This window comes from Culex quinquefasciatus, chromosome 1, assembly GCF_015732765.1.
Source record: "Culex quinquefasciatus strain JHB chromosome 1, VPISU_Cqui_1.0_pri_paternal, whole genome shotgun sequence".
NCBI classification, from domain to species: Eukaryota; Metazoa; Arthropoda; class Insecta; order Diptera; family Culicidae; genus Culex; species Culex quinquefasciatus.
The window spans coordinates 32,416,576-32,430,695 of record NC_051861.1 but is presented as its reverse complement, the minus strand read 5'-3'; the positions used below and the strand labels follow the sequence as shown (position 1 = coordinate 32,430,695).

General features: G+C 34.2%; 1 protein-coding gene across 1 annotated transcript in view; it reads right to left on the bottom strand.

The window, feature by feature from the left end:
- Positions 1–13,832, bottom strand: part of LOC119765386 — a 42,704-nt gene extending 28,872 nt beyond the window's left edge. The window contains exon 1 of the mRNA XM_038249153.1: positions 13,027–13,832. Within this exon, the coding sequence (XP_038105081.1) occupies positions 13,027–13,375 (349 nt within the window). The 5' untranslated portion in view covers positions 13,376–13,832. The remainder of the gene's footprint in view (positions 1–13,026) is intronic.
- Positions 13,833–14,120: the final 288 nt, after the last annotated feature.

The following is a 14,120-nucleotide window of genomic DNA, read 5'->3' as shown; positions in this document are numbered from 1 at the left end:
CGCTACCGGGCGCGGTTAAGTCGGAGCTCAAATTCCTTGGCGTTGACAGCGCAAGGAAAGTGAGACCGCGCGGTTGTAATGGTCTCTTGTGAGAAGCGGGATCGAGTTTCAAAGCGGTTCTTTTGAACAGTGAGGAAGGTCGTGAAAGAATGATTAGTGTAATGTAAATGTCTATGACTTTGTTGATTCTATACAGTATCACGTATTAGTTGTTTTAGTCATAATTATTCAGTATTATTAACTCAGAAAACAACTGAGTTGATTTTATTTATATTAAATGTAACCCACTCACACTCTGATATAGTTTCCCGCCATCAATGGCATGGAAATTGCACAGGTAAAGTGTCTTCTTTTAGCGCAATTACTGTCTCCAATGCTCCATATCAATTGCAAGCAAAAAAGAGATTCTTTAGTGCTAAGTCTAGTGGAACGAAAAGACAAGCATCGCCAATTTTATGCAAGATAGAGTTGGACACACCCTCGCTGGATTTTTAGCATATATATTTGCGCTTTAGTTAAAAAGCCATTTTTTCTGTTGCAAATATTTGATCAATGATCAGAAAAGTGGCTAAACCTTAATGCCAAGTGCACAGAAAAAAATCAATTCTCGTAATCGTGAATTAAGTTCACGAATATGAGAACCACGCAGGAATTTATTCATGAGTATGGCGCATTTGCACCATAAACATGAATATATTCCTTCGTGGTTCTTGCATTCGTGAACTTAATTCACGATTTCGAGAATTGATTTTTTTCAGTGTGGCTGAAATAGATTTTTGAAGTTGGATTTTATTTTTTTCACTTATAATTTGGTGTCAAAGGCAAGGGGCTGGAAACTCTAATATTACTTAAGAATACTGAGTATACTGACGATATTCCAGTATACTTGTTAGTATACTTACCATACGGCAATAAACTGTTAGTATATTAAGATACTCTCAGTATATTGGTAAGTATACTGGTGATTGGTAAAGGAAATAATAAGTATACTAACATATATTTTGATATACTGGTTAACATAATAATTATAGATCTTAGAGTTTCCAACCCCTTGGTCAAAGGGGCTTTTGTGTAAAATTTAACGCCCGATTGGCGTAAATTTGAATTTCTAGAAAACTTTTGTTTTATCAAAAAAGATACAAAATTGGTTTCAAAAAAATATTCCATTTTTCGTTACACTACTGTGGACAAATTTGTATACCTCATTTTATGGGAAATTTAATATATTTTTCGAATCTACAATAATACAATTGGTAATTTTTCATTAAAAACTTGATTTTTCATAATAAAATTTCGTGTTTTTTCTAACTTAGCAGGGTTATTATTTAAACTGTAACAATGATCTACAATGTTTTAGAGCAGACAATTACAGAAAAAAATCTATAAATATAAGCGGTTTGTTTGTAAAAATTACGATGTTTAGCGATTTTACGAAAAAAACATTTCTTAATCCACCATTAGGTGGTTGGTGCCTTCCTCACATTTGCAAAGTACACTCAAACCCCGGGGGTTGGTCACTTTTTCGTTTGACACTTTTTTAGTTTGTACTCCGTTGGTTGGTCTAAGTCAAACTAAAAAGTGACGAACTGACACTTTTTACACGGCGCTCACGCACACTATCAAAACACACGTTTGGTAGTGTGTGTGAACTCCGTGTGAAAGCGGTGTCAAACTAAAAAGTGACTCCGTTCTTTTGACAACAGATGGTGTCAAACCATCGGGCTTTAAGTGTAATAATGAAAATAAGTTTATGAATAAAAAAATACCTGTTATAGACTTTATCAGAAAACATGCATTCTTTCTCGCACGACTCTCGCACGTAAACAAAAAGACTCGGCCTTTTGACGTTATGCAAAAAAACACCCTTTTTGTATCTATAAAAATCTTTGTCATAGCATAACTTTCAAAATACTTCACTAAACTATATAACTTTGAATAGGGTCTTAGCGGACCCCAAAGCGGTCATAAAAAGGGCAAACCCGGCCAAAATCAGTTCAGCCCGTTTTGAGTTATGCGTGTGGAAAGAAAATCATTAGGGTTAGTGAAATTTCACCATTTCGCGGATAGCGTGAAATCCGTGAAATTTGGCTTTTTCCGCGAAATCCCGTGAAATTTTATGTTTGTGTGAAACTGTAACGATTTTACTCAAAATGATTTATCAAACTCAAAGGCTGGATTTTCATGGATTGTGCAAGGACATCGAGAGCACGAGCATCGAACCAACTCGATGCTCGTGGCTTGCGTTACTTCATTTAGCTTAGACACAACCCCAAAATCGACTTTCCGGAATAAGGAACACTTGCATGCAAGTTAACGAAGGATGGAAAATGACAGATTCAAACGTAAACAAAGCAGCATTGCGTGGCGATCGGAACTCCAGAACAACTTTTGAAATAAGCTGATGTTGTTCAATAAATCTTTTCAAAAGGCGTATGATTAGACTAGCGCATAATTTAATTAAATAAAACCATTTGCCTCATGTTCGTTGCGAAAAATCATGCAAAAAAGATGAGAGATAATTGAGGTTTTGCAGCGCGACTGTGTTTCAAATGTAGGTGGCGCCAAAATGAGGTTACTTGCCAAACATCGTATTTCTTTCTGCTGGATTGAAGAACAAAATCGCTTATTTCTCATGGTTCCCTGCATCAATCTTAATGAAACTGGTTGCAAAAGACGAGAATTTTTTTTTGCTTTAAAATAATGAACATCATTTTTTAGGCACGAAAAAAATTGTGACTTTTTCTTTAAAAAAAACATGTTTTGGAACACTAAAAATGAGTTTCCCCATATATATCAATGAAACAAACAGTTTTATAGTTGATAACAGATGTGTTAACGTATATTCAACAATTTTTATTGATTTTTGACAGACTTTCTTGCCAAATAGTCCAAATTTCTATCTTTTTCTAAATTTACAGTTTTCTTATAGAAAAATCAAACAAATATTGGAAAGTTGTACACCAAATTGTTGGAAATAATTTTTCTCATCCGAATCCGGCATAAGATTAATAAAAAAGTTGATTATGAAGGAAAAAACACATTTTTCAAAAAATCATAGGTTTACGCTATTTGTTCATAGGTGGCGACATGTGTCTTTTAGCTTAGCTGCAAATTCTCTAGAGAGTGGAAAATTTTTAAGAATTTTAAAAAAATTAAGTAATTTAATATTTTTTAGAAATTTAAAAAAATAAATAATTCAAGAAATATGAGAAATTAAAGAAATAATTCAGTAATTTATGAAATTGAGGAAATTAAAGAAATTAAAAACATTAAAAAATTTAAGGAATTAAAAGAATTTAAGAAATTTTAGAAATTTAAAAAAAATTAAGAAATTTTCCAAATTATGGAAATTTTAGAAATTTTAGAAATTTTAGAAATTTTAGAAATTTTAGAAATTTTAGAAAATTTAGAAATTTTAGAAATTTTAGAAATTTTAGAAATTTTAGAAATTTTAGAAATTTTAGAAATTTTAGAAATTTTAGAAATTTTAAAAATTTTAGAAATTTTAAAAATTTTAAAAATTTTAGAAATTTTAGAAATTTTAGAAATTTTAGAAATTTTAGAAATTTTAGAAATTTTAGAAATTTTAGAAATTTTAGAAATTTTAGAAATTTTAGAAATTTTAGAAATTTTAGAAATTTTAGAAATTTTAGAAATTTTAGAAATTTTAGAAATTTTAGAAATTTTAAAAATTTTGGAAATTTTAGAAATTTTAGAATTTTTAGAAATTCTGGAAATTTTAGAAATTTTAAAAATTTAAGAAATTTTAAAAATTTAAGAAATTTTAAAATTTAAAATTTTAGAAATTTTAGAAATTTTAGAAATTTTAGAAATTTTAGAAATTTTAGAAATTTTAGAAATTTTAGAAATCTTAGAAATTTTAGAAATTTTAGAAATTTTAGAAATTTTAGAAATTTTAGAAATTTTAAAATTTTAGAAATTTTAGAAATTTTAGAAATTTTAGAAATTTTAGAAATTTTAGAAATTTTAGAAATTTTAGAAATTTTAGAAATTTTAGAAATTTTAGAAATTTTAGAAATTTTAGAAATTTTAGAAATTTTAGAAATTTTAGAAATTTTAGAAATTTTAGAAATTTTAGAAATTTTAGAAATTTTAGAAATTTTAGAAATTTTAGAAATTTTAGAAATTTTAGAAATTTTAGAAATTTTAGAAATTTTAGAAATTTTAGAAATTTTAGAAATTTTAGAAATTTTAGAAATTTTAGAAATTTTAGAAATTTTAGAAATTTTAGAAATTTTAGAAATTTTAGAAATTTTAGAAATTTTAAAAATTTCAGAAATTTTAGAAATTATAGAAATTTTAGAAATTTTATAAATTTTAGAAATTTTAGAAATTTTAGAAATTTTAGAAATTTTAGAAATTTTAGAAATTTTAGAAATTTTAGAAATTTTAGAAATTTTAGAAATTTTAGAAATTTTAGAAATTTTAGAAATTTTAAAAATTTTAGAAATTTTAGAAATTTTAGAAATTTTAGAAATTTTAGAAATTTTAGAAATTTTAGAAATTTTAGAAATTTTAGAAATTTTAGAAATTTAAGATATTCAGATAATTATAAATATTTAGAAATCAAAGGAATTGAAGAAATTGAAGAAAGTAAAGACATTTTATATATTTTTTATACTTTAGAAATTAGAAAAATTTTAGAAAGCTTTGAAATTTTAAAAAACTTAGTAAATTTATAAGTTTAAGAAAAATTTATATTTTTTAAAGAAATTTTAGTAATTTTGGAATTTAAGAAATTTAAGCAAAATTTAGGCAAGCAATCCGTCCAACGGTGCACGGAATCCTCCTGCAAAACAATGCCCAGAAATCCAGCCACCGGTGGACGGATTCCTCCTGCAAAACAATGCCCCGAAATCCATCCACCGGTGGACCAGTTCCCCTTGTCAACTTGGCCAGGCAATCTGTCTATCGGTGCACAGAATCTTCCTGCAAAACTATGCCCAGAAAACCATCCTCCTGCAAAACAAAACCCTGCAATCCGTCCACCGGTGGACGGATTCCTCCTGCAAAACAATGCCCTGAAATCCAACCACCGGTGGACCAGTTCCTCTTGTCAACTTGGCCAGGCAATCCGTCCACCGGTGAACGGATTCCTCCTGCAAAACAATGCCCTGAAATCCAACCACCGGTGGACGGATTCCTCCTGCAAATCAATGTCCAGAAATCCTGCCACCGGTGGACCGATTCCTCCAGCAAAAACAAACAATGCCCGAAATCCTTCTACCGGTGGACCGATTCCTCCTGCAAAACAATGCTCCGAGATCCATCCACCGGTGGACGGATTTCTCCTGCAAAACAAAGCACCGAAATCCAACCACCGGTGGACAAGTTCCCCTTGTTAACTTGGCCAGGCAATCCGCCCACCGGTGAACGGATTCCTCCTGCAAAACAATGCCCTGAAATCCGACCACCGGTGGACGGATTCCTCCGGCAAAACAATGTCCAGAAATCCGGCCACCGGTGGATCAGTTCCTCTTGCTAACCTAGGCAAGCAATCCGTCCACCGGTGGACGGATTCCGTCTGCAAAACAACGGCCAGAAGATTGTTTTACCTCATTTTACCATGCAAAATCAGCTGTTTTGATTGTTGACTAGGTCTGGTTTGACAGATAGAATTTTTTTCGTCAAGTTTCATTCCCATCCCGTACCAAGCGTTTCAAAGCGTTATTTAGGTTTGTGTCTAGGGTGCCGCTGAGGTAGCAAAAAGGCACTGAACGAGCATCGAGTTTCAATGCACGGACATTTTAGCAAAGCATGGTCGTGAGTATGCTTTCGATGTCGGTCGTCTAAAGATGCTCGTGCATCGAAAATGAAAAGTCGGAAAATCGCATTTTCGCAACTTTTCGGCGATGGGTATGTGTTTGTTTGTGCTTATACTACCATAAAATATCAATCCAAACCATTTTGCGATTTAACCTGATTGATAAAAATGAGTTTTCGGCAAAATATGACCACGAGCATCGAAAGCCGCTTTCGATGTCGGTCATCGAAAAATCCATGAAAATCCACCCAAATAGGAATAAAAATAATCTTATGAAACACTGTAACGTTAAGCGAGTGAATACCCTTGTTTAGTTACTAATATAGGCGTGAATGTGAAATGTATCAATTTTCTCAAATCATTTTTTTTAAATAACAACATAACAAATATTCCATCCATACATACTATTTAAGTAAATTTTATTAGTTTACAGTTGATAAGCTTGATATGAACCATTTGAAGAATTGTTCAAATTTTAATATTTTTTTTTGAAATTAACTAAGTTTAATAATTTGTAATTTGTAATTTATTGGAAATGATAGCCTGTTAGTATAACACTTTGTATCAGATTAAGGAAGGACGTTGTGATGGTTACTTTAGGTTAGTTTAGTAATATTTTCATACGCTGTAATAAAAAATTTAACTGCTATTTTATTTGAAAGGTATAGTTACATAAGAAATTAAAAGAATCATGCTTTGTTTTATTCAAATTAAAATGAAGGGTATTTTTTATCTTTGAAATCAACTTTTAACAATATTTCAGATTATTCTGAGTCCTGTTTAATTTTAACGATATTTGATTATTTGGGTGGATAATTCCCGTGAAAGTTTAAAAAATGCTACTTTTTTTTATTTCATTTTGAATATTTTTTTCAATTCAATTCAATTCGGTTTTATTGGTGAATAATCAGGATACAATCAGTTCTTTCGCAATTCATAACAGAATTTCGGAGTTCCTTTCAGCTCTGTGTTGCATCATTATCCATTTTGGAACAATTATTTTTATAAGTAAAGCACTAACAAGAGCATGAATAATTAAAAAAATGCTAAAAATATCATTTTGAATAAAAATTTCGAATACAAATATATTATTTTTGCATATTGATTTAAAATATAAATTTGAATGGGAGATGAAAACCTTTAAAATTATTTTTAATGTGCTAAATGTCGCAAAAAAAATCAAATTATTTAAATCATTTTGCTGGGCAAGATTGTTGAATCTTGCTTTGATATGAAATTCAGTAAAATGAAGCAAATCAGCGAAAACTTTTTAGCTTTATTAGTCAAATATAAAAAAAAACAGTTCAATAAATGAGAATACGCATGCCCTACATTTTGTTTCAAAATGTATATAGAGCCCATCCCTGGTTAACCAGGTGGAATCTTTTTGGAAAATTAGGAAATTTTTTTTTGTGTCAGGTTCAAATTTATTAAAATTGTGTTTAGTGTATTTAAATTATATATAATGAATATGAAGCATAAAAAGCAGTTTCTGCGATTTAAACATAAGATTTTCAGAGTTATTTTAACATTGTTCACGTTCCACGAAATTTGGTGTTTTGAAATTGAGGTCCCCGTGAAATTTGCAATTTTTGAGCGTGAAAAATCACTGAGCCTAAAAATCATGTCTACACACATCCCCACAGCCATTTGCTCAAAAAATGATACTGAGTTGATATGTATACGTGAAGGGTATATCTAATGGGTGTATTTAGGAAGATCAATTTTCGAGTGATTTTATAGCTTTTCCTAAGTGAGGAAGGCAAAAAGTTCTTGGAACCAGTTGGTCGGCGTTGATCATGGCCTTTCAAGGTCACCTGCGACTAGGGGGTAGCGAAGAAGTCGCCATCTTGGAAGTTCAGAAAACAAATACTGAGAATCAGTATTATACATATCACTATGGTAACATGAAGTGTGTTATCCTGGTTGAACTCAAAAGACCCATGCTAATTTGTAAAAGCAAACTTAAAAAAAGTGTAATGCCGATTCTAAGTGTACAGGCGCCCCAAAAGAAAAGAAGCAAAAAAAGGTAAACAGAAAAATCACTTTTTTCGATATAAATTTTCAGCCAATATTGGGCAGGAATCTCCATTAATATGATGAAATTTGCCATCAGCAACACAATTGACATGTTTTTGTCAGGAATTTATCGTTTAAATTACGAAACATTTGAAAATCAAAAACCCAAACATTGATTTGTTATGGGCTACCATTTGACAGCTTGTGCTTTTGTTGTGGGCTCTCACTTCTGTCGCAGTCATTTTTGTAATTTTTTGTAGGTTAGTGTAATTGGGTACTAAAGCCCTATATAAATTTTTATGTACAACGGTAAAAAACACCATTAAAAACCATTTCTGATCACTTTTTTTCATTTTAATGCAAAAATAAATTTTGACAAGACAACATTTTTTCCATGGATCAACTATGGTTCCCTTGGAACGAGCTGTCAAGTAGGAGCTTTTCTGTCAAGAAGGACCGCGAGGTTAATTTTTCAAAATTGATTTAAAAATCAATTTCAAACTCTTTGTGGTCGTACGAAGGGTCATTGTACTCAGAATAATAAGCTTTATAGCTGTAAACAATAATATCAGCAATCTAAGCTTCATTTTAGGACCCAATTAATGAGTAAATCTGGGATTTTTTCAGTAGAAACGAAAACTTGAAAGTAATTCTGGAAATACTAGCCAAATTTTCATTTCTGTTATTTTTTTCCTTCACTATTAAAAAAGAATGGAGAAAACAAAACACGACAAAAGAATTATATTAGATTAATATATCTCAAGCTGAGTTCAGCCATGCATGCCATTGTTGCCACGTGCCTACCGTACTGGCCACGCTTTTACCACCTGCTCTTAATTCGGTAGTTTAAAGAGAACCCCACTGCAGTTATTATTTTTTTCTGTGTATTTTTCTCATGTAATTTTTTAACTCATATACAATTTGATAAAAATCTACAGACCTCAGGATAGTTATATAGCGACAGTGATTCAATTTGTTACAGTTCCAAAAAGGGCAAAGTCACCCCAGGTTAAATGTAAATATTGTAATGCTAATCAACTAAGATAAGATTTCCTAGTAATGTGTACATAAAGTACGCAAAAGAGCAAACCCCAGTTCGATATTGACTTAAAAGGTGAATCATTCACATTTCCTGCCTGTGAACCGCTTCAAATATGCTCCGAAAGACACAGTTGACAGTATTGTCATGCAAAATCGACTCGCATTTAAAATTATGAAGAGCATGTCTGGAACTTAAAGATGTCAACTTAAAGCTGCCGAGAAGGTTGAAATCAGTGAGGCTCATCGGCGAAGTGCGAATTGAACGTTGAATTGATGTTGAAGAAGAACGTAATGCGGGTCACCGGGAAGCAGTCCCGGTCTTGGCCATATGCGACCCTCTCTATAAGGTATAGCAAAGGGACGATTGAAACTGTCGCAGGTCATACAGGTTGCGGTGCGGTGTGGTAGGTATTAATAATATGAAGGGACGCACTCTTCTCTGTGCTCGAGCGATTAAGGTCCCTTCTATACACCTAATTCGTACAGCGTAAGAGTTCAATGACACTGAATTGAGTAAACAATCTTTTTGTAAATAAGTTTATATTTTTGGAATATTTTGTAAACATTACCTTTAACCATTTTATTTAAGAGCGAGTCCACGAGCAAAGCATACCCATCTCGCATCGACCTCACCAATCTGCCTGAAATTTTCAGGGGTTGTTTGTTCATATAAAACTAGCATCTGGCCAAAATATGAGCACTCTAGGTCAAAGTTTAAAGGTTCAAAAACGTCAAAAATCTTAAAAAGGCTATAACTTAGGCAAAATTCAATTTAATTTCAAAATTCAAAATGCATCTGAAAGGACCCAAAAAATGCAACAAAATGCAGGGTAGAGCATCCCGTTTGGTTAAATCTAAAGGGAGATATTGGCATTTTAGTGAAAAATAGCATAATTTTCAAACTCAAATACTTTTCAGCTGAGTGTAGAATAGTGGTTTGCAAAACGTCCTCAATTTAGAACTGTCAAAGCGGATCCATTTACTGTTTGCTAAATGATATCAAGGACAATACAATACCTGCCTGTAATCGATCGATAATTTATTTTGTCAAGAGTAAAAAAAAGTCGATGGCGTCGAGCTTTTTGAGGTATTCAAAGTTAACAATTCTTAAAAAGATGGCTGAAATCAAGATTCTTCGCAAACATGTCAATAAGCGCTATGCCTCACGCTAAACCTATACAGTATGGCCCATAAAAAAATGCGACATGTGCATATTTTCACAGAAAATTGGTTCCATTCTAAAATGTATTTAACAAACTGATTTTTTTTATGTATCATGGTGTTGGTTTAGTATGTTTTGAAGATATTTTCATGACAGTTTTTTGCAGTTCGCCAAAACTGGGTATTGGCGGGCTACAATAATGCATGTATTTTTGGTACAAAATTACATTTATTATGGGCCATACTGTATGTTTAAATGTTAGTGACGAATTATCAATAACTATCAATGGTACCTGTAAAATTATGTTGAATAATCTTACTCAGATATTCAAAGATACACAATCTTGAAACTTTCACTCGGTTGCTCTTCTGATTCACAAAATTCCATCCACTTCTGACGCATTTTTTTGTCTCATGGAAAACAAGGAAGGCCTATTTTATCCACTCATCGTTCAGTCTACGAACAAAAAAAAAATAAGCGCGAAGCCCATCATTTTTCAGCCAAAACTTTAACATCAACAGATCAAAAATGATTCAAAACAAGTCACTTCAGCAGCAAACAATATGTGACGCTTGAGCTTGAACATAGCCTTATATTTTGTTTATTGGTAGCATTCTTTTATTACGTAACGCAAAATTGGGATGTCAGATCTTCAATGTCTTGGACGCGTTGAAAAGGTCTTTTAAATACCTTTCTAAAAATGTATAGTATGGCGGGTTTTCTTACAAAAACCACCCTTTTTACAATCTTTCGGCAAAACCTGGGTGCAGAATAGTGGTCCGCAAAGTGGCATCAATTTAGAACTGTCAAAGCGGAACCTATTTACTGTTTGAAAAATGATACCAAGAAGTGGCAAGTATTGTAATCGATCTATAATTTACTTTGTCAAGAATAAAAAAGTCGAGAGCGTCGAGCTTTTGAGGTATTCGAAGTCAACAAATTCTAAGAGGGTTGAAATCAAGATTGGCATAATTCGTCGCTAACATTCAAATATGCGCTATGTCTCACGCAAAAGCTATGTTTTTGACGTTTTTTGAAATGTTGGTGACGAATTATCAATAACTATGAATGGCACCAGCAAAATAATATTGAATAAACTTACTCCGATATCATCACTGCGCTTCAAAGTTACAAATCTTGGAACTTCCATTCGGTTGCTCTTCTGATTCATACAATTCCACCCACTTCTGACACAATTGTTCAGCACGTGGAAAACAAAGGACTTTTTGGCTGCCCATCATTAAGTCTAGGAACAAAAAAAGCGCGAAGCACTTAATATTTCAGCGAAAATTTTAAAATCAACAGATCCGAAATGTTTCAAAACAAGGCACTTCAGCAGCAAAAAATATGTCACGCTTGAGCTTGAACATAGCCTTCTACTTTGTTTATGTTTACAGCTGTAGTACAGTTGTATTGGTGGGGAGCAGTGGGGATCATTCGGAAAACACGTTACGCATTCTGTCTTTTCAGCACCCAGGGCAAAGTAGGAGGCTGTTCAAGCACAAGCATGACTTTTTTCTTACTGGTAAATGAGCTGTTTTATAAACAGTAGTATGTGTTTTATTTTGTCTAGTTTTTGACCTTTTTGGTGTAAAATTGTGTGTGTTTTCAAGTTTTGATCGGTTAGAAGATGTTTTTCTTTTTTATGGGTGACAACGAACTGCGGCGAGAGTGTCATTCTGCGTTGTCACAGATAAATTCCCTGGCTGATTTTGGAATCCTGCAGCTCTTTCTGATCCAACGAAAAAATATCGCTAATTCTAGTAAAGCTGGTCCAACAAACAGAGAAGATTTCCAAAGTTTTTTTTTGACAATAGCTTATAGATCCTTTTCAATATAAAACTCTAGATTTTCACTAAATCAGTAGGTTTTCAAACGGAATCAAACAACTAAGACGGCTTCTGGATCGATACAACCGCATCGACTCCATAAACAACTTCCATTCATAATTATAAAAAATGACAATCTCGCCTTCAACCTTTTCAAAAGCCACATATTTATCATTCTTGTAAAAAAAAAAACAATTTTTAATGATCGATAACAATACTCTCTACTTTTGGCGAACAGTAAATTGGTTCCACTCTGACAGTTTAAAATTGAGGCCGTTTTGCGAACCACTATTCAGCACCCAGGTTTTGACATACTTCAAATATTATATGAAGTAGAGATTTTCAAACATTTGGGTAGTTTTCGAGCAATTCCAACAAAAATATTAGAAAAATTATTTTTCGAGAGGTCATTTTTGGTCAAAAACGTACCTTATCTTTATACAACTGCCAAAGTAGCTGGATTTGTTCTAGGAACGAGATTTTTTCAGCGAAGTTATCTTAAGATGTCCCCTACACAACCCTTTTAACAGAATTTAGATTCATTGTGAAGAACCTGAGAAATGGTAAAATCCGTAAAAAATCATTTTGACCCAATCTCACCCCCTAGACCCAATGTCACCCCCACTGACGGTACTAAAATGTGTGTAACCGAAATCTTGGTGCCAAAAGCTCTGGTTGGTGTGCATCGTTAACATTAACCATTTTGTTTTCGTAGTTTATGCGGTTAAAACTAACTTCGAAATAAAGAAAAGTTTAGTTAGCCACATGCTTTAGAGATTTCTAAATTGACTCCATTTTGAAATTACTAACGACTTACTAACGAATTCTCGGTTAATTTCACAAAGATGTAATCACTGATAATTTCTGCTTCATTAAACCACAATGACCATGACCCAAGGGTAAAACAATTCTGACCTAATCTCGAACGATTTAATTCAACCAGTTGCAAGTCCATTACCAGCAATCCCAACCAATCCAATTATGACTCATGGGAGTGCCGGACGATGCCGTGACATAAGGTTATTTCAACGCTTTCCCTTGGTTTTCTTTTTGCTTCAGGACGCAAGTCCTTTGCCAACGTAGCCCACCCTCCAAGTTGAGTCATCAGCTGCACCGAGAATCCTTCTCCCGGTTGCACTCAATTGGATAACTAGGCCAGAACCGGTGGCGCCACCATCAGTCAAACTCACCCCTGGCATGCCGATGCTCGCAGCAGCAGTGATCGTTGATGAACGCCGCCGAGTGGCAAAAGTGAATCTTCTCGGCGCTGCACTCGTCACACCAGGCCGGAACTCGGGCGATCTGGTCCAGATCGAGCGCATCCAGCGCCGCTCGCGACTCGGACTCGCTGACCTCGTGCTCCTTGAAGTACTCCGTCAGGGGGGTTGTTGTTTTGAGGGACTCCCGATGGTTGGCTTTGGCCGCCTCGTCGCAGTCCAGGTGGACCTCGTTGGTGGAGATCCCCGGGCATGGGACCACGGAGAGCGGTAGGACCGACACCAGCAGGCTGAACAGGAAGGGTAGCACTTTGGAGGTCATCGCTGGGATGGTGCGCCTCGAAGTATTACGCAGGAAGAATTGCTTGCGTGACAACTTTGCAACGAGTCTCACTCCATCTCGAACGGCACTTTGTACACTATTCCAATTAACACATCTCTACGATCTAGAACACTTAGACCGCTCTCGGTACACCTCGTAGGAGGTGATAAAATACCTTCGACTTGAGGTATCTTCACTGAAAATGCTTCAAATCTTCGTTCAAATCTACGAAAAAGGCACGTAATGATTCACCCGATAAGAAGAGGGGTAAGTTATTCCAAATCAACTTCAGGAGGGTTATTCCAGAGGGGTAGTTACAACAACAACAGAAAAGAACCGGAAGCTCACATGCGCGAGCAATTTCCACGACCGGGGGTTGTACGAGAACACCTTTCTCCAACAAGCGCGCGATACCAACTGAAGTGAGGCGTCGCGATGACGACGACGCGGTCTGGCGTCGTTGTTGATTCTTCCCGTTCTAGAAGTGTATTGCAGGGCGGGTTGATTCCGCTTGGATAGGGGGGAAATCGATAGGGTTGTTGGCGGTATTTTGACCATATAAAACTAGGAAAAAATGCGATAGAGAATAGGGTGGAACAATGTTTGAATTACTAATCATTTGAAGAACAAAAAATCAGTCTGGACCCAAAATAGGGCCAGTCACCGCTCAAGCAGTGTTTGTTGGGGTACGGATTGAAACATGTTGTTGTCATCCCATGCCACGCGCCACATCGGTAATGTTCGG